Source organism: Tauraco erythrolophus, chromosome 23, assembly GCF_009769465.1.
Source record: "Tauraco erythrolophus isolate bTauEry1 chromosome 23, bTauEry1.pri, whole genome shotgun sequence".
NCBI lineage: Eukaryota > Metazoa > Chordata > Aves > Musophagiformes > Musophagidae > Tauraco > Tauraco erythrolophus.
Genome location: NC_141487.1, coordinates 4,460,577 through 4,481,996, shown reverse-complemented (window position 1 = coordinate 4,481,996; position 21,420 = coordinate 4,460,577). Strand labels below are relative to the sequence as shown.

At 38.6% G+C, this 21,420-nt stretch overlaps 1 protein-coding gene across 6 annotated transcripts in view; it reads left to right on the top strand.

The window, feature by feature from the left end:
* Window positions 1-21,420, top strand: part of KIF1B (kinesin family member 1B) — an 85,765-nt gene that overhangs the window by 21,957 nt on the left and 42,388 nt on the right. For 4 of the 6 annotated variants that reach the window (XM_086625540.1, XM_086625538.1, XM_086625541.1 and 1 more), the window contains exons 5-21: window positions 519-697; window positions 1,438-1,549; window positions 2,558-2,635; window positions 2,882-2,947; window positions 3,708-3,725; window positions 5,260-5,335; window positions 5,637-5,715; window positions 6,270-6,412; window positions 7,567-7,608; window positions 10,054-10,265; window positions 11,384-11,463; window positions 12,753-12,828; window positions 15,372-15,451; window positions 16,842-16,948; window positions 17,049-17,132; window positions 18,737-18,917; window positions 19,320-19,392. In XM_086625540.1, coding sequence (XP_086481666.1) covers window positions 519-697; window positions 1,438-1,549; window positions 2,558-2,635; window positions 2,882-2,947; window positions 3,708-3,725; window positions 5,260-5,335; window positions 5,637-5,715; window positions 6,270-6,412; window positions 7,567-7,608; window positions 10,054-10,265; window positions 11,384-11,463; window positions 12,753-12,828; window positions 15,372-15,451; window positions 16,842-16,948; window positions 17,049-17,132; window positions 18,737-18,917; window positions 19,320-19,392 — 1,686 coding nt within the window. The remainder of the gene's footprint in view (window positions 1-518; window positions 698-1,437; window positions 1,550-2,557; window positions 2,636-2,881; window positions 2,948-3,707; window positions 3,726-5,259; window positions 5,336-5,636; window positions 5,716-6,269; window positions 6,413-7,566; window positions 7,609-10,053; window positions 10,266-11,383; window positions 11,464-12,752; window positions 12,829-15,371; window positions 15,452-16,841; window positions 16,949-17,048; window positions 17,133-18,736; window positions 18,918-19,319; window positions 19,393-21,420) is intronic. The other 2 variants (XM_086625542.1, XM_009979640.2) reach the window with 1 other exon arrangement.

The following is a 21,420-nucleotide window of genomic DNA, read 5'->3' as shown; positions in this document are numbered from 1 at the left end:
TTGCTGTAGTTTGAATAGTTGTACTGATGACTCAGGAATACAGCAGGACATGGGTACAGCTTAGAAAGCTGCTTCTGCACACAAAGGAATTTTTTTTTTCTCTAAGTTTGTTTTGGAGGCTCATAAGAGAGATTCCTTGTAAGCAGACTCCTTTTACCATCTGTCTTGTTTGCCTCTTTAGAAAGATAGCTTTGCTGCTGTGTCATATTAAAACTGTTAAAATGATTGTAAACTGAAGCGTGTGATTTTTAAGCACCAATGTTTTTTGAAACGGTTGAGGGATCTATACATGGGTGCAGGGCCTGCAGCTTATGTTGGAGATCTGATGCATGAGACTAGTGACTCTTCTTCCCTTCTGTCATTGTCTCAAGCTGTGACGTGAACTGAGACACCCACCTGCAGCTTTCCTGCAGTGGAATGGGAGAGTTCCTACCAGTAGCACTCTGAAATGCTGCAGAGCTGCTTGCAGAAGAAGCCTTAAGAATCACTCAATTGTCTGTGCAAATTCCTGTTTTCAGGTGAGTTACATGGAGATTTACTGTGAGAGAGTCAGAGACTTGTTGAACCCAAAAAACAAAGGGAATCTGCGAGTGCGAGAACATCCTCTGCTTGGGCCATATGTGGAAGACCTGTCCAAGTTAGCAGTCACGTCTTACACAGACATCGCAGACCTCATGGATGCTGGGAACAAAGCCAGGTTAGTGATGGTGGCGTGTTAGATGTTTTATCTCTGTTGTGAGGATATGTGGCATATAGCAGCAAATTTAAAATAACTTCTGTGATGCATTGTTGCTTTTAGAAAAACTCATGTGACATGAGGAGTATGGTTGAAATCTGCACTGATCAGTGCTATTAAAAGACTGAAATTGATTTGTGTGGTGAAACAGTGCTGCAAATCACAGTGTAGATATTTAAAGCTTGGAATGGATTGGGATGAAGTATGTAAATAGTTATACTGGCTTTTAGTTCTGCCTTCAGTGTGCACTGCATCACTATGTTGGTAAAAACAAGCGTGTGAACAGTCTCCTCTTCTTTCATTCAAGTGGTCAAGACTAAAGTTGACGTTCTAGCTTTAGGTTCTGGTTCATTAGCAGTTGTTTTCGTGTCAGCTGTAGGCTCTCTTTCACAACGTGTGGGAAAGACTGACATAAATGTCACTCATGTTTTCTTGGCTGTTTGGGTGTGAGGTAGTCTTGAGTACACAAATTGAGGAAGCTCAGTTCAAACTGTGATGAAGATAGGAGTAATTCAGGAGTGAAACATCAAAGGGTTTGTTAATGGTATTTGGTGTGGCTTGGTGTTGGTTACAGGGCAGAACATCAACTGTACAACCTCTTGGCCTTATTCCTCTACAGCTGCATTGAACCCTGCAGGTAGTTGTACTTGCAGAATAGAGGCTCTTGTTTTTAAACATGTCTGTGTCTGTTCATGTTTTAGGACTGTGGCAGCTACCAACATGAACGAAACCAGCAGCCGCTCTCATGCTGTGTTTACAATTGTCTTTACTCAGAAGAAACATGACACAGAAACTGATCTTTCCACAGAGAAGGTATGTTACAGATAAGTGGCTTTCTGACTGTTTTTCACCAATCTTCCCTGTGGTGACTTATTCTTACTGGCAAAATGATGAGAAAATGAGAATTGTTTTTTCTGATGTTCTGTTTAAGGGTGAACTTGCTGTGTGCCTTGACAGAGCCCTTTTATTTCTTACAGGATTTTGTTTGATTATAATTCTAAAAACAACTACACAATTTGTGCAGGAGAAGAATATATAGATGTGCGAAAAATAAGGCCTTAAGGTCTAGGTTCTGTGGAGAGGGATGTATGAAATAATCTTCCCCAGTCTTGTTCCCAGAACTTTCTGTGGTTTTGCTTGTCAGTGCAAAATATTTGCCTCGTTAGTTCTTTTCTTTAGGCACAGGAATTGGGATGTGAGACTTAGGCACTTTCTGGAATTTGCAGGAGGTACACAGTTTAGCATGGAACAGTTTTCTGGCCTTTATTGGTCAGAAACAGAGGTTCTGCATGCAAAAGTAGCTGAAAGTACAGGTAATGTTTTGTGTTTCTGAGCTGACTACTGTGGATAGATCTGAAAAAAATTATGGATTGAAGACATTTCCTCCCCACCCTGTAAGATTATCATTAACTGACATGCAGTCTGTAGCTTGAGTTAGGTTAGTGCTTTATTGCTGGTGCCACTAGAGTCAGGATGAAACATGAAGTTTCTGTTCCTTTGAGATTCTTGTGTTGTCTGTAGCAGTACTGCCTAATTTCTTTTGACTGCTGTTCTGCTCTGTTCATGTGAGACCTCTTTCTCTCTTTTTAGGTAGAGTATGCTGGTACTTAAAACAGCATCATCCCAGACACTTCTTATCCATAAGATAACAGCACTGAGCTAATTGGTTGTGGAAACTTTGTTTAACTGTAGTTGTAAGCACACTACAGTAACTTCTTAGACAGTAGAGTTCTTCTCGTGCCATAGAATTCTTGGAAGTTTTGTTCTTTCTCTCGTTCACCAAGAACTAATCCTTGTTGTTAATGTGCTTTCTCTCTTCAGGTCAGCAAGATTAGTCTTGTGGATCTGGCTGGGAGTGAGCGAGCTGATTCAACTGGTGCCAAAGGAACCCGATTAAAGGTACTGGGCCATTGATGTATGTGGAAGGAAAGGGAAGTGTGTGCACAAGCATCATGTGGAGTCTTTGCTTGACAAATAATAAGGAAAAGAAATGATTGCTATTATAAGAATGGAAAAAATAGTTGCAAAAACAAAGACTTCCCCCTGGCACCTGATCATGGATGTGACGTTTGGCTCATTCAGTCTACAGAGATTCATGGTTGAGCAGTTTTAATTACTATATAATACTGAATTCTGTTTTCTCAGGAAGGAGCAAATATAAACAAGTCTCTCACAACTCTGGGCAAAGTTATTTCAGCGTTGGCCGAAGTGGTAAGTGCAGCATTTGCTTACCTGTGACAACCTTTCCATAGCGAGTGAGACTGAGACAGTAACAAGCCATGGTGTGCAGCAGAGTCAGCCACTGCACTTGGCCTGGCGTTCTCAGCCACGTTATCTGTGTCTATTCTGATAGATGAATAGTGTTGATGGTGTTCTGTGAGCATCACACAGGCTGGTAGAAACTTTATTTGTTGAGAGATTGAAGCATTGGTTTATTTAGCTGTGAAGAAGCCTTGCAAAAGAAGCCTGCACTTGTGTAGAAGACACGTTCATGTAGCAAGCTTTCAGTTCTGCAGAGCCGTAATTTTATTTTTATTTGAATGAATAATTTTGGAAAACTAACTGCAGCTTTGATGTTAAAAATTTTAGAAATGCCAGTGTAGTAATTTGATTATGACTGGCTTTTTTTGTAATAGCAAGACTTAAAAACGTGCAGAGTTGCATGAGCATGTTTATCCAAACATAATGTTGTAGGTTTAGAAAAGCACTTTGTCTTTTACTTGTATACTCAACTACTATTTGAAAAAAAAAAAAATATTCCTATTCCTTTTTAAAAAGTGAGTTCTTCACAGGTTGGACAGGTTGAATATGCTGTAGTGCTTTTTAGATTTTTATTTTTTTTAATGATAACTGTTCTCATTCATTGGGGTTCTCAAGAAAAGAAAATAGTATCCAAGATAACATGGAAATTATATATAAATCTTGTATCATCTTGTATCTTCTTCCTCTTTCTTTAATGCTCTCATATTAGGATAACTGCACCAGCAAGGTATGATGATCTGATTAGTAGTGGATGTTGTCTTTTTTTACCTAAGTGTAAGATTTTATTCTCTTCGTTTTGGAATCAAAGAGCAGGGATCTTTTATGTCAGGTCTTTGAGAAATTCCTGTGACTATAAATTATGGTCATGAAACCTGAGAATTAACAGTAGTAAAATTTAGAAATGTTCTAAGGTTGGGATAAATTAATGAGATGTGCATATTTAAGTGTGTACTTAGGAATAATCTTTTAATTAACATCCCTGTTCCTGATTTGGTGACTGACTTTCGCAATATTTACTTTTAGTAGAGATAACTTTGCCTTTGCTTTCATGCTTCTGTTCTCCATGCTTTTTTCTTTACCCCATGTGATGGATTGTAGGTGATAGTTCCAGTTTTCAGCTTTAGCATCTGAAGCTTACCTGCCCTTAGTAATTTTACTTGTCCATTGTAAGGTTACTCACCTTTGGCAAGGGACAATAGAGCTATTGTAAGACCAACACTCACATTTTAAGCACCTCTTGAGTGCTAAGAGGAGTTTCACACAAATTATAATCAGGCCTTTTATGGCAAAGCCATATCCTGTGTTAAATGTTGCATAGAATTAAACTTTTGGCATCTCTTGAAGCAAGATGTTTGCCTACTGAGTATTCTCGTAAGTAAATAGATGACCCAAGATTCACATTCTGTTATAGACCTTTTGAAGTTGATCATTGTTTCTTTTAGAGCAAATAAAGAAGCTAGGGAAAGCCTTGATCATGAAATTTGGAAGGAAGTCTGCCAAAGATGCTGAGAAGGCCTCTTCTCTTGTGTGGAAGTTCTACATTTGTCATTGCTGATTTGGGGACAGAGTACTTAAATATTTGGTCACCCATCTTTGTGGCCTTGTGCTTTGGTTTGAGTAGTCTCTATGGTTTTTCTTTTTAAATTTAAAAAAAGAACAAACACAGAAAAAACTACCATCCCCAAGCCACCCCCTTTTTACTCATACTTCTAATTTCAGTGTCCAGGAACTTTGATCTTTTCTATCCTCAAGCTTCCCAATAACTGCTTACAGAAACACAGGAAGATTGGGTGGTTGTCCTTTCACATGTGCACCTGTGTCTCGGTAGCTGTGCAGTCTCCTGTAATAGACTTTTGACTGCTCTAAAAAGCTGTAATTTTTCTAGCAAAGGAAAAGTTAATCTTCCCCTGAATGAGTAAGATGTGCTACTTAAATTCTCTTGGAATGGTGTTAGAACACAGAATTTAAATGTCACAAAGATACTCTTCATACACAGAAAAGCCTTTCTGAGGGTAGTGCATCCGGGGAATTCTCTGAACTGCTTGTCATCATCTGTTTAGATGTTTGGATATGTTGCAAGTTATCTAATAGGAAACTCAGTAATCACTTGTACAACTGAGGATGGACCACCCTTCTGTTTAGATAGCAGCATATGTGTATGCTGTCATGGCTTTTTTAATACCTATACTGGTATTTTTATGACTTAAATATTAATTTTCTTTTTGGTGTCTGTTTTTCAGTAGTGTATTCTTTCTTTGTAGAGTAAAAAGAAGAAGAAGACAGACTTTATACCATACAGGGATTCTGTGCTAACATGGCTGCTTCGAGAAAATCTGGGTATGTCTGATTTACCTGTGCCAATATGGAAAGAAATTCTCACTAAGTTTTCTGATTGCTTTTAACTCACTTAAATTTGTATCAAGTCTGAGACAATTATTTTTAGTAGTGAAATCTGAATCATGTAGTTCCACCTTTTGTTGAAGTCAAAACTGTCTGTCTTATCACTTTGGTATGTTCCTTAGTAATGTAGAATATAGTTGAATTTTATAATTTAATGAAAATACTGATGCTTAGTAGGTAATTAACGCATAGATTTTTGCACTGTAGTTTCATCTAAAATCTTGTCTGTTCATTGTAGGTGGTAACTCCAGAACTGCGATGGTTGCTGCTTTGAGTCCAGCAGACATAAACTATGATGAAACTTTGAGCACTTTAAGGTACTTTGGTTTTATTGGGGATGGATTTGGGTAGCTGTTGGCTCTAACGGCCACATTCTATCCTTCAGACCTTTGGGTTATTACGCTTCGAGAAAATCTGTGGGGAGGAAGACTCTATACTGGCAAGAACTCAGTTACCCTGAAAGAGGAAAACTAATCTATTGTATGTGAATAGGGAGCTAGGGTTTTATTGCCTACTCTTAACTTGGAAAATAAAACTCATTTTCTCATGTTCGTATGTTCGTTCCCAGGGTGGTCCTTAAAATTGAGCACATTAGTCAAGCTGAGGCTTCAAATCACTGCATAAAGAAAAGGAAAAAAAGCGTGTTATCTGTTGTACATGTTGTTAATCCATCTTGAATAGGACATGTCTTTTTTTATTGCAGCAATACCCTGTATTAAACATTAATTCAAATGCATGATTTACTATAATCCAGGATTCTCCTCTGACATAGAGCAGCAAGCTAACTGTCTCCTATATTGCTGCATTCCTGCCTTGTGTATAAGCACTTACATGTTCATTGCAAGCTTTCCTTGTTTTGGTCTGGTTCCAGATATGCTGATCGTGCAAAACAGATTAAATGCAATGCTGTTATCAATGAAGATCCCAATGCCAAGCTGGTGCGTGAGCTGAAGGAGGAGGTGACAAGGCTTAAGGATCTCCTGCGAGCCCAAGGGCTGGGAGATATTATTGACAGTAAGTGGATTAAACAAACCTTACCATCTTGAGGTTGGCTTCTCTTGCAGAGGGAGAGAAAGGGGTTTAAAACATTGGAAGTTAAATATAGGTGCTGATAGGAAGTTTTGAACATGGTTTTAGAAGTGATAGGTTTTAGAAATGATAGCCTCTTTTGTCTTTACAGAGAATCCTAGGATAGATTGTCTAGAGGTGACAGGCCACCTTCAAACTCAAGGGGAAGCATGGAGATTGCGTTTCTTGTTACTGTAGAAATTATTTTGTATAACAGAACTTAGGCATTCCGGAGTTGCCCTGGTGAGTTGTAGAGGGCTTTTTGTCTAGCTGCCAATGAAAGGATAGTTGAGATAAAGAAACTTTCATACTGAGAGAGAAAACATCTTTTCTTCCTCCTTAAAGGGTTAGGGTGATTAGTTGATACCTGGCTTCAATGCCATCATTGCTCAGCAAAGAAAATGATGACTAACTCCTGTTAGACAGTGTCCTGAGTGACAAAGCATTTGTCATCTCAAAATAACTAGCTATGAAACAGCTGTTTGTGAATAAATAATGAATTCTTTTGGGGCGAGATTTTGGTTTAGGTTGGCAGAGCAATGTAATACTGATTTGCTTTGCCAGCAACCTCTTATTTCAAGCACAAGTGTGTTCTGGTGCTTTATTTCCTTGTCATCATTCCAAACTAGGCAAATGAACAAAAATTTTAGCTGCTACATGCTTCTGTAACATGAACAGTGATTTAATTCCTAGTGAAGAAGGTGCCCATAAAAACATAGAATGTATTCCAGTGGATTAAAAGATTCTTTGACGTAATAAAAAAGTGAATGTTGCACCAGTTTCTGATTTGTCAGAGCTTATCCACCTGTGAAGCAGAAATCCTGACTTAGTCACAGACTACTTAAAGATGTGTAACATGTATTTACATTTTTGTTTACTTGTTTGCAAAAGAATGGGGCCAGAAGACAATGAAAGGCAGGTGTTTTCATGCTTGATACAGTCTAGTTTTTGGTTCGAAATGAAAACTGAAAAAGCACTGTGTTACTGAAAATTGTGTTTTATTTCTTTGAACATCAAGTAATATTACTCTTCCCTTCCTGTGTCACTGGTGAACCTTCAATTTTGATCCTTCTTGTATTTTCCCTCCTGCTTCCTTTCAGTTGATCCAATGGGAGATGAATACTCTGGAAGTGGAGGCAAATGTGTGTATTGTGTGGTTCTCTTTTTAACTTGCTTTCTCTGGGTCAGCTTTTAACTGAGCTTTGCATGCCAGCATTTCTCACAGGGAAATCCCAGACAGAACACTCACTGTGGAATGCAATGCAGCTTCATGGAAACTAGCTTAACCAGCATTTCTTAGATTGAGTCGACAGTTTAAAAAAAAAAAAGCACAAAGTATAAAATGCAACATATGTTCATTGCTTTCTTTCTGGCAGAATATAGAAGGGAGAGTGGTAATTCTTTAGTCTGTTTTCATGACAGCCAACAGTTTAGATTTGAGCTAGAAAATCTTTTTCTCAAACCTTTCTCAAGTTACTCAGTTGAAACAGCTTCTGCTCATCTAGCTTCCTGGCCTTTTAACATCTCTTTTCCACCTAGAAGTATTTGTTTTAAATGTGTCAATTGATTACCTTAAGATGAAGTGTTATCAGTTCCTTCTGGAGACTGAGATTTATTGATTTTTGTGTAGTCTCTTTAAAAAACCAAAAAAGCTGGACATCTTATACTAATGAAGGTCTCTTATTTGAGCTCAAATACTTGTTTGCAGATGATTAACTTAGTGGGGTTACAAACAGTCAACAAATAACGTTTTTATTTCTGTTCTACTGTTTCCTTCCATGAAAGGGAAATACATGTAGTCCATTGCAAGAGAAATGTATTATGTGTAAATTTGGGGTTGGTAGACTTTTTAAACTGTTTCAGTCAGTCGTCTTCACCCTCACGCAAACAATATCAACTGGAAGAGATCTGTCTGAAATTTCCTAAAATTAAAGCTACTGGTGGTGTAAAGACTCATCCTGGCCTTGTCTTACGTTCTGATGCCGCTTCCAGCGTGTGCGTATGTCATCCGTGTGAAAGCTGCAGCCTCCGGGCGGAGCGTGCATGGCGTTGAGGGTTTTGGTTCTCTGTGGTCACGGCAACTGTGAAACCTATTGCAAGTGCCACTTCCTTTGTCTTCAGGAGTGCATGTGTCTATTTGCCTTTAGAGACTTCATCCTCCCTGCTCTGTCATGCCTGCTTTCCTCATCCTGATGGCATTCCCTTTCCTTAACCTCCTTTTCTTCTGTGAAACTTCCACCCCTGCTTCCTGTATTTGCAGATGGTGGTTTTCAAACTGACTTGATCAGTTTTATGAGGCTGAAACAGCAGGTGGAACGTGGAGTGAACTAGGGCATAAAGCTGACAATAGCAGAATTGTTCAGGGTAGGAGTAGAGGAGATGTAGGAGGACATGGAAATTTGTGCGGTGTCTGGGTGAGCATCTCATTTTTGTGAGTGTGGAGCCCTTGTTTATAACTTGCAAGGTCTGGTTTCACCTGTTTCTTTCCTAAGGATACTTATTTTAAAAGACTTGGTTTTCAAATAGAATTTAAAACCATCAAAATTATTAAACCTGAACTATTTAATTGACTGATATTTCCATGTTAGAAGATTATCTTTGGTGTGTGATTATTCTGAGGATATGCTTTACAGACATATCTGAGAAGCTACGTTTGGTTTAAATTAGTCAGGTTAAAATCAGTTGCCTTTGGATAGTCATTCTTGAATCATTCATGCACTTTTTCCTTGTTTTCTGTCTTTCAAGGAGACACCTTTCAGGCCTCCGGCTTTCAGGCTACAGAAGATGCCTTATTAAATTTTTGTTGCTTTTTTTTTTTTTAAGGCCTTCCTTTTCTAAACTAAGACTAAAAAGCTTTAAAGCACCTTCTGAAGTGCGAGAGCTTTATCAGATACTTCACTGATCAGGTGTCTTAGATTTCCATTTTTCGGATAAGGAGGGTCAAGAGGAAGCGTAATGGTGTTATTGTGAACTCCTGTTCTCTTCTCCCTGGCATGGACTGACAGGTGATTTACATACTCTCCTGTGGGAATTTGAGGAGGAGTAGTTCTGTGTCCTTGTGGTCTGGGTGGTTCAGCAGCAGAACCACTTCTGTGGTAAAGATTTACTTAATCATTATTTTAGATTAAAGGTGACTGGAAGAGAATGTTTTGCTGAGTTTAAGTGGTTGGTGTCTATTCAGGCTTCAGTCCAAACTGTCATCCAGCTCATCCGGAACTGAAATCTGCTCCTGCTCTGAGCTCCATGGTGCTTAGTTTAATGTTCAGTTAGGAGTAGGATGGTTTATTTTTTGGCAAGTGTGTAATTCATTTTTTTTCAAGCTTTTTTTGATCAGAAGAGGTTTATGATGCAGTCCTTACTAATAATCCTCAGGGTCTGAACAGAGTAATCTTTTTCACGGGTACTAATATTAAAAGATTTGTTTCAGAACTGCCATCTAAAAATTACAAAACTTATCCTGTTGCTGCTTAAATGCTTTCCTCTTACACTGGTATTTCCTTCCTTTCCTTTTTCCTGTTCCTTCCCTCTTCCTGTTTTCCTTTTTCCCATCTTCCTGCCTTCCCTCTGTCTGTGTGTCTTTCTCCCAGATTTGAAAGATTTTCAGAACAATAAACATAGATACTTGCTAGCCTCCGAGAATCAACGTCCTGGCAATTTTTCCACAGCCTCCATGGGGTCCCTCACTGCATCTCCATCCTCCTGCTCTCTCAGTAGTCAGGTGGGCTTAACATCTGTGTCCAGTATACAGGAAAGAATCATGTCAACACCTGGAGGAGAAGAGGCAATTGAACGTTTGAAGGTAGGTATCGCTGTAGATTAAGGAGGCTGTTAGTTTGGTCTTGACCAGGGCTAAATAGGAGTGAACCCAGGAGAACTTTCCTTGATAAATACATCCAGTATCCTTCTGTTTCTATAGGAAGATGTCTGAAACCAACATGCCCTTTAAAAAGGGCACTTAACTGTGGTGGGCTAGAAACTGCATTCATGCACAGCCTTTCATTTTAGGATTATTCAAGTTTCATTGTAGCCTGGAGCTACAAGTAAATTATAAAAAAAATCTTGGTTCTTGTTTACAGGTCCTCTGATGCAGTGGTAATGATGAAAAATTTGATCATAAGTATAGATTTCAGCAGGCCTGGTCAGCACTAGAGTGGACAAAGTCTGACTAGCAAATGCATTCAGCTTTCAGAAAACTAAATTACCCCAAAGTTGAAAAAAGGAGGAAGAATAATCCTGCCACTGTTGTACTTGCCCAGCCCCCACAGATTAAAATGTGAAGCACACAGAATAGCATGCTTTATCCAGACAATAGCAGCCTTGTCCCAATTCTGCATAGAATTGAACCGCATCAAAAGTGCATTACAGTGAAGTATTTCTTAATTTTTATGAAAGCCCCCCCAATCTCCATGGGTGGATGAGTGGGGAGAGCTGGCTGTGTTGAATCTATGCTTCATTCTCATGTCTCGTCCATGAGACACTGCCACAAGGATTGGAATGGGCTGAGACACATGCTGCGTATCCCTTTCCTATTAGAAACCCGCTGTTGCCATGGAAATAGCGGTGTTGTCTCTGCAGTTCCTTGGCATCCAGTTACTCAATGATGTCTGTAAATCAGACTTAAAAAAAACCAAACACCCTACCCCCCTCCACCTTCCTTCTGCCCCTGAAAATTTAGGTTGTTCAAATTAAAGTCTGATTGCTGTTAGATATGAAGTCGTCTTTTCTTCTCAGCTTGCCTTCAAACTATACACTTTTAAATATTAAGGAAAACAACTTAGAATTTTGATGTGCTGAGAGTGCTTTTTATAAAGAAATTTAATTTGAAGTCTAGAACTGAGCAAAAACTTTAATTCCTTTGTGTATTACGTAAAGAACTTGGAGAATAATTGTAAAACAACTTCTGGGATTTTCACACAGGAATCTGAGAAGATTATTGCAGAGCTGAATGAAACGTGGGAAGAGAAGCTGAGGAAAACTGAGGCCATTAGGATGGAAAGGTCAGGAATCAAGTGCTGTAGATGTGGATGGTCGCTAGAAAAGAGACAAGTGTGGAAAATGGAAGATGTTAGTCTGTTCAAATGCAATGGAACAGCAGAATACTGCTTAGTGATAATTCTTCTGACCTTTGTGTTATATGTAAGAGTAGGGGCAATGCTGAAGGAAAGCCATATTCTTTCCTGTATTTCCTACAGTTGGAAGTTCAGCATTGTAATTCCAGGTAACATCTTAAACTTCTGCTGTGAAGCAGCATGGAGTCTTGGTCTCTTTCTTTCCCCTTTCCACCATTCTCCAACAACTCCAGCTTTCCAGCTTTGGTTTCAATTGTGTCTTAGAGCAACAACACAGATGCTTAATAATTTTCAGAAAGTGAGTACAACTAAACAGAGCATTACTTATTTGAATGTTAAAAGCTTACAAAATGTCTGAGGGAGACATCTTTGCCTGGAAACAATGTGACTGAGCAGTTCCTAAAATCCTGAGAGGTATGAAGAAAGTGGATACAGATTGATTATTCACTGACAGAGCTAAGGAGGGATTTGAAACAGGAAGCTGTCACAATACAAAGGCAAGCTGTGCAAGTCTTTGCTGCATGATGTTGATGATGCTAGTTGAATTAGAAAAAAAGATGACAACCTCAGAAAACAACCATAAAAACACTTTGGGTAACTGTTTAAAAGAAATGCCACCATTAATTCTAGAAATTCCTTAGGAAGAATTTGGAGACTGAGAATTCTTTGGGGAAAATATCACAGTATTTGCCATCTTCTTACTCTTCTGTGTTCAGGTCACTGTTGTGCTTTGTCAAAGCCAAGAATACTGTGTTACGTGAACAGTTTGAGCCAATACAATCCTTTTTATATCTTAAGAAGGGGAGAGTACTTTCTATATTAGATCAGGAAGAGCCAGTTAAGTCTTTTTAAATTAACAAATAGTAGTAGCTCCTTTTAGCTAAATTAAATATTTAAATTTACAACAGACTTTAACCTTTGTTAAAGAAGCAATGAATGTAATGTCCTAAAATTTACTTATGTTGTGAGACATTGTTGCAGTAAAATTCTGTTAGATCTCTGTAAGATTCTTGCTGTTGATGTTGTGCAGGCCTATAAACTCTTAGGACTAAAGTTTAGAAACTTGCCCTGTTGTTATGAGGTGGTGACAGTCCTGCCTGTATGGTCAGTGGATAGGCTGGTTGAAAGTCTAGTGTATTTCGTTACATGACTTTGATTAGACTTTATTCTGTCTAAGAAGCCTAAAAAGTGGTAAATATCTTGCTTTTGTCTCTCAGGGAGGCACTGTTGGCAGAAATGGGAGTTGCCATTCGGGAAGATGGAGGAACACTTGGAGTCTTCTCACCTAAAAAGGTAGAGAAAATTGGTAACTATTGCATCATGTCTCCAAAAGGCTGATGAACCTGGGAGGAGAGGGTGATGAGGGAGCTGCCATTTTCTCAAGGGCTTGTAGTCATGTGAGGTACAGGAAAAACCTCAGTGAGGTTTGGACCCTGAGTAAAAGTTCCTTTTACAGTATCTTGTTGGAAATAGCTTTAGTGTTAAAACACTCTGCATCTAAGGATTATTTTGCCCATAACAATGAAGTTGGATGCTGTTCCTCGTGCAAGTGGTGCAACGTAGTGCTTTTAGGGAGCTGTGGAAAGGATTTCATGTGGTAGACTCCATTGATTGTTCAAGTAGGGAAGCATGTTCTAGCCTAATACAGTGATGAAACAGGAACCATGTGAAAAATTCCTGGGGAGGCTTCTGAGATAAAAAAATGATTTTTTTTTTGTACCTTCCTTTATAAAAATCTGTGCTGCAAGGAGAAGTGTTTGCGGCTTCTTGCGTATCTGTTGATTCAGTAGCAACTCAGAAATGCTGCCTCTGAGACCGAAGGTTTGTAGAGACGCTAATTCGTTGAGTGTTCTTTACATTTCTCTTTCTTATGTTATGGATCCTAATCTCCTTTTAGATTTTCCCTCAGAGGCCCTCAGCTCTTTTTGATGACTCTTTTGGTGCATTTTCAGCTGATCAGGTTTGTGTATAAATGCCATCTGGATTAAGTAGTTGCCTAGATCATAGATAGTATTTATTTTTACCCATATAGGAGTCTTTAGGAGAAGTAAAACTCCTGACCTAGTCCTCTCTGCTTCTGTTCCTTGCTCTCCTTAAACCTCAGTTTCATTAGTTCTCCTTCTAGTAACTGTGGCTGGTGTTGTGAAAATGTAGAAGATGTAGATAGCAAATGAAGGTGTGGGGTTTTTTTATGAAGACTTTACACTTCTGAGGTAGCAGTATAAATCTCATCATATGCTACTAGGACAGCACTGGTTCTTTTACTAGCTGAGAACTGTAAGCAGAACTTTGTAAGGCAAATTTTGCCCACTTCATGAATTAAAAGATATCACGTTGTGCAATCATTGTTGTATCTACTAGTTGTGCCTTTGATGGTAGGAAACTTCTTGAAATTGACTGTGGAAATTTAACTGCTTGTGCAGTTGTCAAAAATGGGAGCAGGGAAAAATCCTTCAGCTCATGCTGGAGGAATGCTGTACAGGAGAAAGGTGAAGATGTAACTGTGCATGAATAATAGATCTCAGAATGAGTGAATAGTCAGCTTTACTAGTATCATCTTTCAAGTTGATGAGCTTTGTTTCTTACAAAGCTCTCTGTTGCCTGTGAAAGATCCATTCTGACTTCAATGTAGTAAATGAACTCGGATGCTAAAACCTGTACGTGTAGGGTACAGCGTGATTTTCAAAGCATCCATGTGGTACAAGTCATAGTTGTGTTAAAGCAGTTGACTGTGTCTGAGACTTGTTTTCTCTCCAGTTTTCTCTTGATTTAAGAGCTTTTTACAGCTCCAAATGTTGATTCGAATGCCGTGAGTAGTGATGACGGCATGGGACATCTTCAGCTGCGGTTTCAGGAGCCTCCTATATTTTTATTGGTGGAAAAGGTGTCTTTTTTTTTCTCCTTCTTTCTGTCTTTATAGTTAAGTCTTCCATTGGGCAACTGACAATCAGACTTCTTAGTTCAAAGACAAATTTCATTGTGAACATCTAGAAATTTCTGAGCTTCTGTAAACTGCATGCTGTTAACATCTCTCTTAAGTAAACTCTTTTGCAGCTAGAATAAGCTGATGAAAGCAATGTTCCCAAGGAATCTTAGCCAAGTTTGTTTCCTTTTGCTAAATTTATTCTATTTGAGGGTAACAAAGGGACAAGTGGTCTATTAACAGTTTTATTTCTTTATCGTCTTCCTTCCTTAATTCCATTTAACCATTTTTGCCTTTTCTTTTGTGCTTGTGCTTACTGCTAACTCACTGGCTAGATTTTCACACCAAGGCCTTGTGACTTGTTTGCTGATTCCAGTGGGGTTTTTTCACCAAAGAAGGTTGGTTTAGTAACTGTAGTGGATTTAAATCTAGAAGAACTGTAGATGAAGAGGTTTTTTAGCTGTTTGTATCAGAGAATCTTAGTAGTTTTAGATTTTCTTTTGACATTAGCAGACTTTACCAAATGATCACCTGACCTGTATTGCCCAAGAAAAGCCAAAGTTGATTCCACTTCAGTATCAGGATTTTACTGAAGCAACCTTTGCTGCTGTTGGACTTCTCTTACCAAAGTTTACAGAGACTTTACAAGGAACCTTTTTTTTTTTCCCCCAGCTGAAGCCTTTATTCCCTCCATTGATTGATATTTCAGATAACTAAGCAATCTGAGCTGTATTTCTGCTGTTACTTTGTGGTGTTCCTCAGTACTGCAAGAGGTTATATTTGAAAAAATGCATTATGAAGTAACTTCAATATACATAGCAAAACTGCTGGATTTGTATAAATCCCCTACAGTTGTTGGAAGAAGCCTGAAAGTAGATCCTCAGTTCTTAATTAATGTTTCTTTTTTCTGCAGACTCCTCATCTTGTAAACCTTAATGAAGATCCACTCATGTCTGAATGTCTGCTTTACTACATCAAAGACGGTATTACTAGGTGAGGGCTGGTACTAATACACTCTGAAGTCTGCTTCTTTGCTTGCTTAAATCCTCATGCTGGAGACGTCTCAAATAATAATTGTGCCTTGAGCTATTCAACTTACAGATACAAATGAAGCATGAGATTTCTGTAGGTGGAAAAAAGTACAGAAGTGCATTTTCTTTTAGGTTGACTTTGTGCTTTAAAAGTAGTATGTGCATTCAGTCAGTTTTGTAAGAAGTTTGTTACTACATCTGGGCAGTAAAAGAAAGCATGATATCCCTTTTAAGACAGAGGAAAACAAAAGTAATAAAACTTACTGAAAATGTCTTTGAGATTTTGATGGATGGAGGATTGAAAACTTGATAAAAGCAACCGGAACATGGATGAATGTTCACTTCGTTATTTAAATAAACTGTTATCCATGTCTTTGCACAATTAATGTATTCTGCATTCACATATATGAGATTAAATTTAATTGCCAGATTTGGAATTTAAAACAGATTTTATTTCAAATCTTGTTGTCAGGACGTCTGGAAGAAGAGGTGGGTTTTGTTATCTTTGGGGCACTAAGCCATATTTGGTTGCTTAGTTTGTATATTCCAGGGGAACAAACGGAGAAGAGTACACAAAGAGGTGCTGTTGTATGCCACTAATCTACCAGGCATTGGACCTTCTGAAAAGAATATCAGACTTGTAGAGAATTCAGCACAGAATGTTCAGAATAGCTTAGGGCTTAAGAAATCATTACGAAGTTTTGAGCCTACCCAGCTGACATCAGAAGTGTGTGGAGTAATAAGTACAGCAAGAAGTTCATAAACATTAGGATTGGAAATTAAGTTGTCTGTATCTAGAATTGCTCAAATATTTGAGTTTGGAATAGATATAAATCTTTGTGCTCCAGGGATACAGCCAATCTCTCACTGTCTGGAAGCTGGGTGAAACTACTCATGGCATCAAATTATTCAGCAAGAATCTCCTGAGCTGTTTTTACTTCTCTGTTAAAGTGCAGATAGTGATTTTTGGAAGGGGTGATCACTGTGTGCCAGCTGAAACACAGCCCTGGAAGTTCCCGTTACTTTGTTTTTTTCCCTTCTGCGTTCTTTTAGTAAAGGAAGAAGGGTGTGCACAAGAGGGAAGGAAACACATTAAGTCCAGAGGTGTTTAAATTACATGTTTAAGAGAGAGAAAACTTCTCTTTCGTTTTGTCAAGTTGTTATCCTTCGATTCATGGTACATCTAGTAAGTTCTCTGCGAAGCAAAGTTAAGCACTAGTTCAAACCTTTAAACTTTAAGGATAGTCTTAATAGTTTAGTCTTTTTTCCTGGATATTTCTGGGATGTATTGTCCTACACAGCATTGTAGAAAGTCTCTGATTTGCTCTTGAAATATCTTCTGTTGGACCCAGGGTTGGCCAAGCTGATGCTGAGCGAAGGCAAGACATTGTGTTGAGTGGGGCTCATATCAAAGAAGAACACTGTGTCTTTCGAAGTGAGAGGAACAACAATGGTGAAGGTAAAACCCCTACCTTTCCTGGCAAATTGTTGCCGAATCTTTCACTCCTCACTTGATAATTGGCCTAACGTTTAATTTGTCAATGTTGTTTTCTCCATAGTTATTGTTACTCTGGAGCCTTGTGAACGATCAGAAACGTATGTTAATGGCAAGAGGGTTGTACAGCCCGTGCAGTTGCGCTCAGGTAAGAAGCACTAGAATGGAGTTTTTTGTGAACTCTCCATCTAAGAATTGTCCATGCAGGACATTTGCATTATACGTAGTAAAGGACAGCAGTGTTACCTTTTTGGAGTGTAGCTTTTAAACAGGAGTTGGTACCATTCTTCACTTGGCAGTAGTTAATTTTTTTTTTTTCATTCTTTGCTGCAGTAGCTTTAAGTGTGCTTAAATATTCTCTGCCACGCAGCATCCTCCTTGTCCTTCTGCTTACCCTGATATTATTCATATACATTCTTGCCCAAGCCTATTGCCCTTGGCAGTCTGTGAGACAGCAGACAGACTGCCAGTTGCTGATGGAAAATTCCCAGTTTCTAGGCAAAGCTAATACATGACCTCTGCAGGAGTACAAGAGCTTGTCTTTGCTCTCGTAAGATTCCCACTCAGTCCCCTACATTCCTTTAGAAAGGCATGTGGGAGAAGAATTTGAGAGAAGGGAGTGGCTTTCCTAAATTAAGAGTTTTAACCTATGTCTTTCAAGCTATGATGCTTTCTGTGTCCCTTCTTCATTTTTCCACTGGTAACTAAAACGCTCAAAAAAAACAACCAACCAAACAAAAAAAACCCACCTTGGAATTATTTGCACCAAATTTTAAGTGAACGTTTTCATGGAACCAAGCGTACGGACTTGAGCACAAGTCTGGAGAATGAAGGAAGAACAGTTTTTGCTGTTCTGTGTCTCCGTGTGGCTCATATTGAATGCTATGAGTTTATCGTTTAGTAATTACTTTCTTTTTTTAAAAAAGTAGATATTTTTCATTTTCTTCTCCATCTAGCTAAAAATCGAGTTACTAGAAGAATATAGACATGGTCTCTGACATCTTTAAGAGCCTGTATTTTAGTAATGTATTGATAGGACAATTTTGGTTACTTTGGAGGTCTATTTACGAGAACACCTTTTTGAAATTTTAACTACATTAATATGTTCTCTGGAAAAGCAGAGGTCTTTTACTGTCTTCCATCAAGCACTTGCCTCAGGCTTTGTGGATATTTGATGCATGTAGGATTTAGCTGTAAGACATAACAATATTAGATTTCTTCAGCTCTTTTGACATTAGTGTGAAAGGAGCTGTAAAATTGTTCCATAAATCTCAATGATTAGGACTCCCAATAAAATCAATACATGTAAACAACACTTTAAAGAAAAGTAACCACAATGCATTGCAGTGTTTGAAGTTAGGCTTTTCCAAGCTGAAGATTCTTCTGAAGTGGCCTTTGCCCATGTTTTAGCGCTGTCACCGGGAGGACAAGAGTGGGATGTAGTGATGTGTTTTATTTCCTGAAAGTGTTGGTCAGTCTCCAAGTTTATCCTTTAATTTTTGATAAATTCTGCAAGGATATTAGATTGTACCCTTGATGGTGATGTCATCCTCTGAGTACTGCTTTTGTACCAACCAGGCATTCTTTTCTCTCTCATCACCTAGACACCTTGAATGTATACAGAAATCCTTATAGGGCAATCTTTTCTTATGCTGTCCCCTAACAGAATAAATGGCATGAATCATTCAGTGGTATTTTTCAATGGTTTTGGAATCCTTACCTGAAAGAGTTAACTTCTGTTCCTGTTTTTAGGAAATCGTATCATCATGGGTAAAAATCACGTCTTCAGATTCAACCATCCAGAGCAAGCACGAGCAGAGAGAGAGAAAACACCATCAGCTGAGACTCCCTCTGAGCCAGTCGACTGGACGTTTGCTCAGAGGGAGCTTCTGGAGAAGCAGGGCATTGACATGAAGCAGGAGATGGAGAAAAGGTAACAAAATAACTCAAAGTTTCTACCTGAAACAATGAGGAGTCAGCTGTACATTATTTGGGTGGTGTCTGTGCATTATTTGTGTGGGTTCTGCCACACAGGATCTCTGCTACCTATTCTGAAAGTTCAGAAAGCTTCATTATTATTTTATTTAAGTGTTTCAGTACTCTAGCTCCTTTAAAAATCGCAGGTAAGCACCTGCCACTAGCCCTGCAGATCTTTTGGGGAAGGACTGAACTGCAACTTAGAAGTTTCACTTCTGTAGTACTATAATAGACAAACAACAGTTCCTTTGAAGTGGAATGACTCGTCAGTGTAATTGGGTGGGCTGTGTGTGTAGAGTAATACCAACATGAAAATAATGACCTCTTGGGCTACTTCTGTTCTTTTGTTCATCTTCAGATTACAAGAAATGGAAATTTTGTATAAGAAGGAGAAGGAGGAAGCTGATCTCTTGCTGGAGCAGCAAAGGCTGGTATGTGTCCTCACTTCAAATTAACTATACCTCTGGCAAACAGTAATTCCTGTCCTTGCTTATCTGGAAGTTTAGGAAACCTGCTTGGGTTGTCTGCACAATGCAGTTCTCCCTTTGCTTTCAAATACTTTGTGTCTACTGTGAATTATTAGCAGTGTCCGTGAGCTCCTTCATGTTAATTCAGAAATTGGACAATGAAGTGGCTGTAATCAGTTCTTGTTGGGACAGGTTGGATTTCTTGCAACTTAACCTGAAAGAAGGGCATTTCTATGCTCTGTGTTTTTTGAAGTTCCTTTCCAGTAGTCTAAACAGCTACTTCTTGGGATGTTTTTCTTTATTTTTGTCTTGGATCACCAGAACATACTAATTTGATGCTGCCAAAGAAATTCCTAGAACATTGATACACTAGGTTTATTTTTTTGAATGATGTCTGAAAATGTTGCTGCATTGTGCATGTTTTAACCCTTCTCCCTCTCCCTGCATGGAGTTCCTTGTAAGGGTCTTAATGGTACACATGTCAATGGTTGGGTTATGACTAAGGAGCAGTGTGCAAAGCGAATGTTAACTCATCCAAAACAATAGGAATTCCACCATTCCACCTATTTCTTAAATAGGAAGTCTGATAAATTAAGTCTGATATAGGAAGACTTCAGTTTTCTCACAACAAATATCTGAAGTGCGTTACAAATAGAAACGCGTGCAGTCTTCAAGCACCCTGTGAATTTTAAAAACAAGACCAAGCCCAGACATGAAATCTATATTTCCTGAAGAAACCTGAGTCTCCTGATTCTGCTTTAACTACGTTGGGTTGTCTGTTAGCCAGAACGCAAATGTAGTTGTGCCTGAATTCTCATGAAGATTTCAAAATCATGATTCGTTTGTTTGTAGTATTAGTTTGAGACCACTGAAAACTGTGGATTAAATGCATGCTGGGTTTTAAACTGTAAAGCTCTTTCCCTTCTCCCAAAAGCAGAAGGGAGGAAAGTACTGTGGCTTCCATAGGTAGAAGCTACATCATTGTTTTTATTTATATTATACGCTTAAAGACTTCTGCATCTCCAATTATTTCATTGCAAGGGACTAATTTCTTGGATGGAGAGGAGTGGTTGCAGGCTTGGAACCAAAGCAAGGCTTAATTCAGAAAGGAACTTAAGATGTGACTAATGTTTCATCTCTGCAGTTTTATAGTTCAAATTTGGGTAGCTGAAAGTGGTACGGCAAAAATCAGTTCAATGTGAAAAGAAAAACAATTTCAATATTGAGTAAGTTTTGGCTATGTGTCCAAGGAGATGCAAGTAGTGGAATTCTCTCCCTTAAACTTTAGCTGCCAGGCATAAGCTAAGCTAGTGTATGAATTAAAGATGTGAGAATTGGCTGTCTGGGGAGCTGCTTCTTTTAAAATGTGATGTGAAGGGAATTTGTTTCTACTTAAGATTACGGAGAGGTTCTTTAGATAGTGGGTTGTTTAATATTGTCATAAAGTTGCTGATTTCTTTAAGCTTGTTTTGGTTTTGCTGGTTTCAGTTAGTGGACAAAGATAGCAGACTGTCCTCTGTGCATTACCGAGATAATTCCTGAAGGACACCTTTCCTAGTTGTAAGGGATCATATCAAACGAGATCCGGGGTCTGTTACGCAGTATCCTGCTTATTGCAATGCTTAATAAGAATATTTCAGATGACCACAGAACTTCTCGACACATCATGTCGTTTCTGTGTCACTGTATGCAGAGTCTGGAATGAACAGGATTAATGCATTCATGCAACAGTAGTTCAATGATTGGGAAACCTGGGAATGCATTTCAGCTTGTGTACCTTCAAAGTATTTACACTGCTGCGATATCTAGCTGCAATATCAGGTCCTCTAACTTACTGCTATGTAAGATTGATATTGAAATATAGATATTCTTGTTCTAAATTGGAGTGTAATCTTGGATATAAGAAGCTGACTAATCCTGTTACAATATTGTTTTGGTTTTGTGCTGAGATTCCAACCAATTTGGGTATTTATTTGTTAGATGTGCTATACA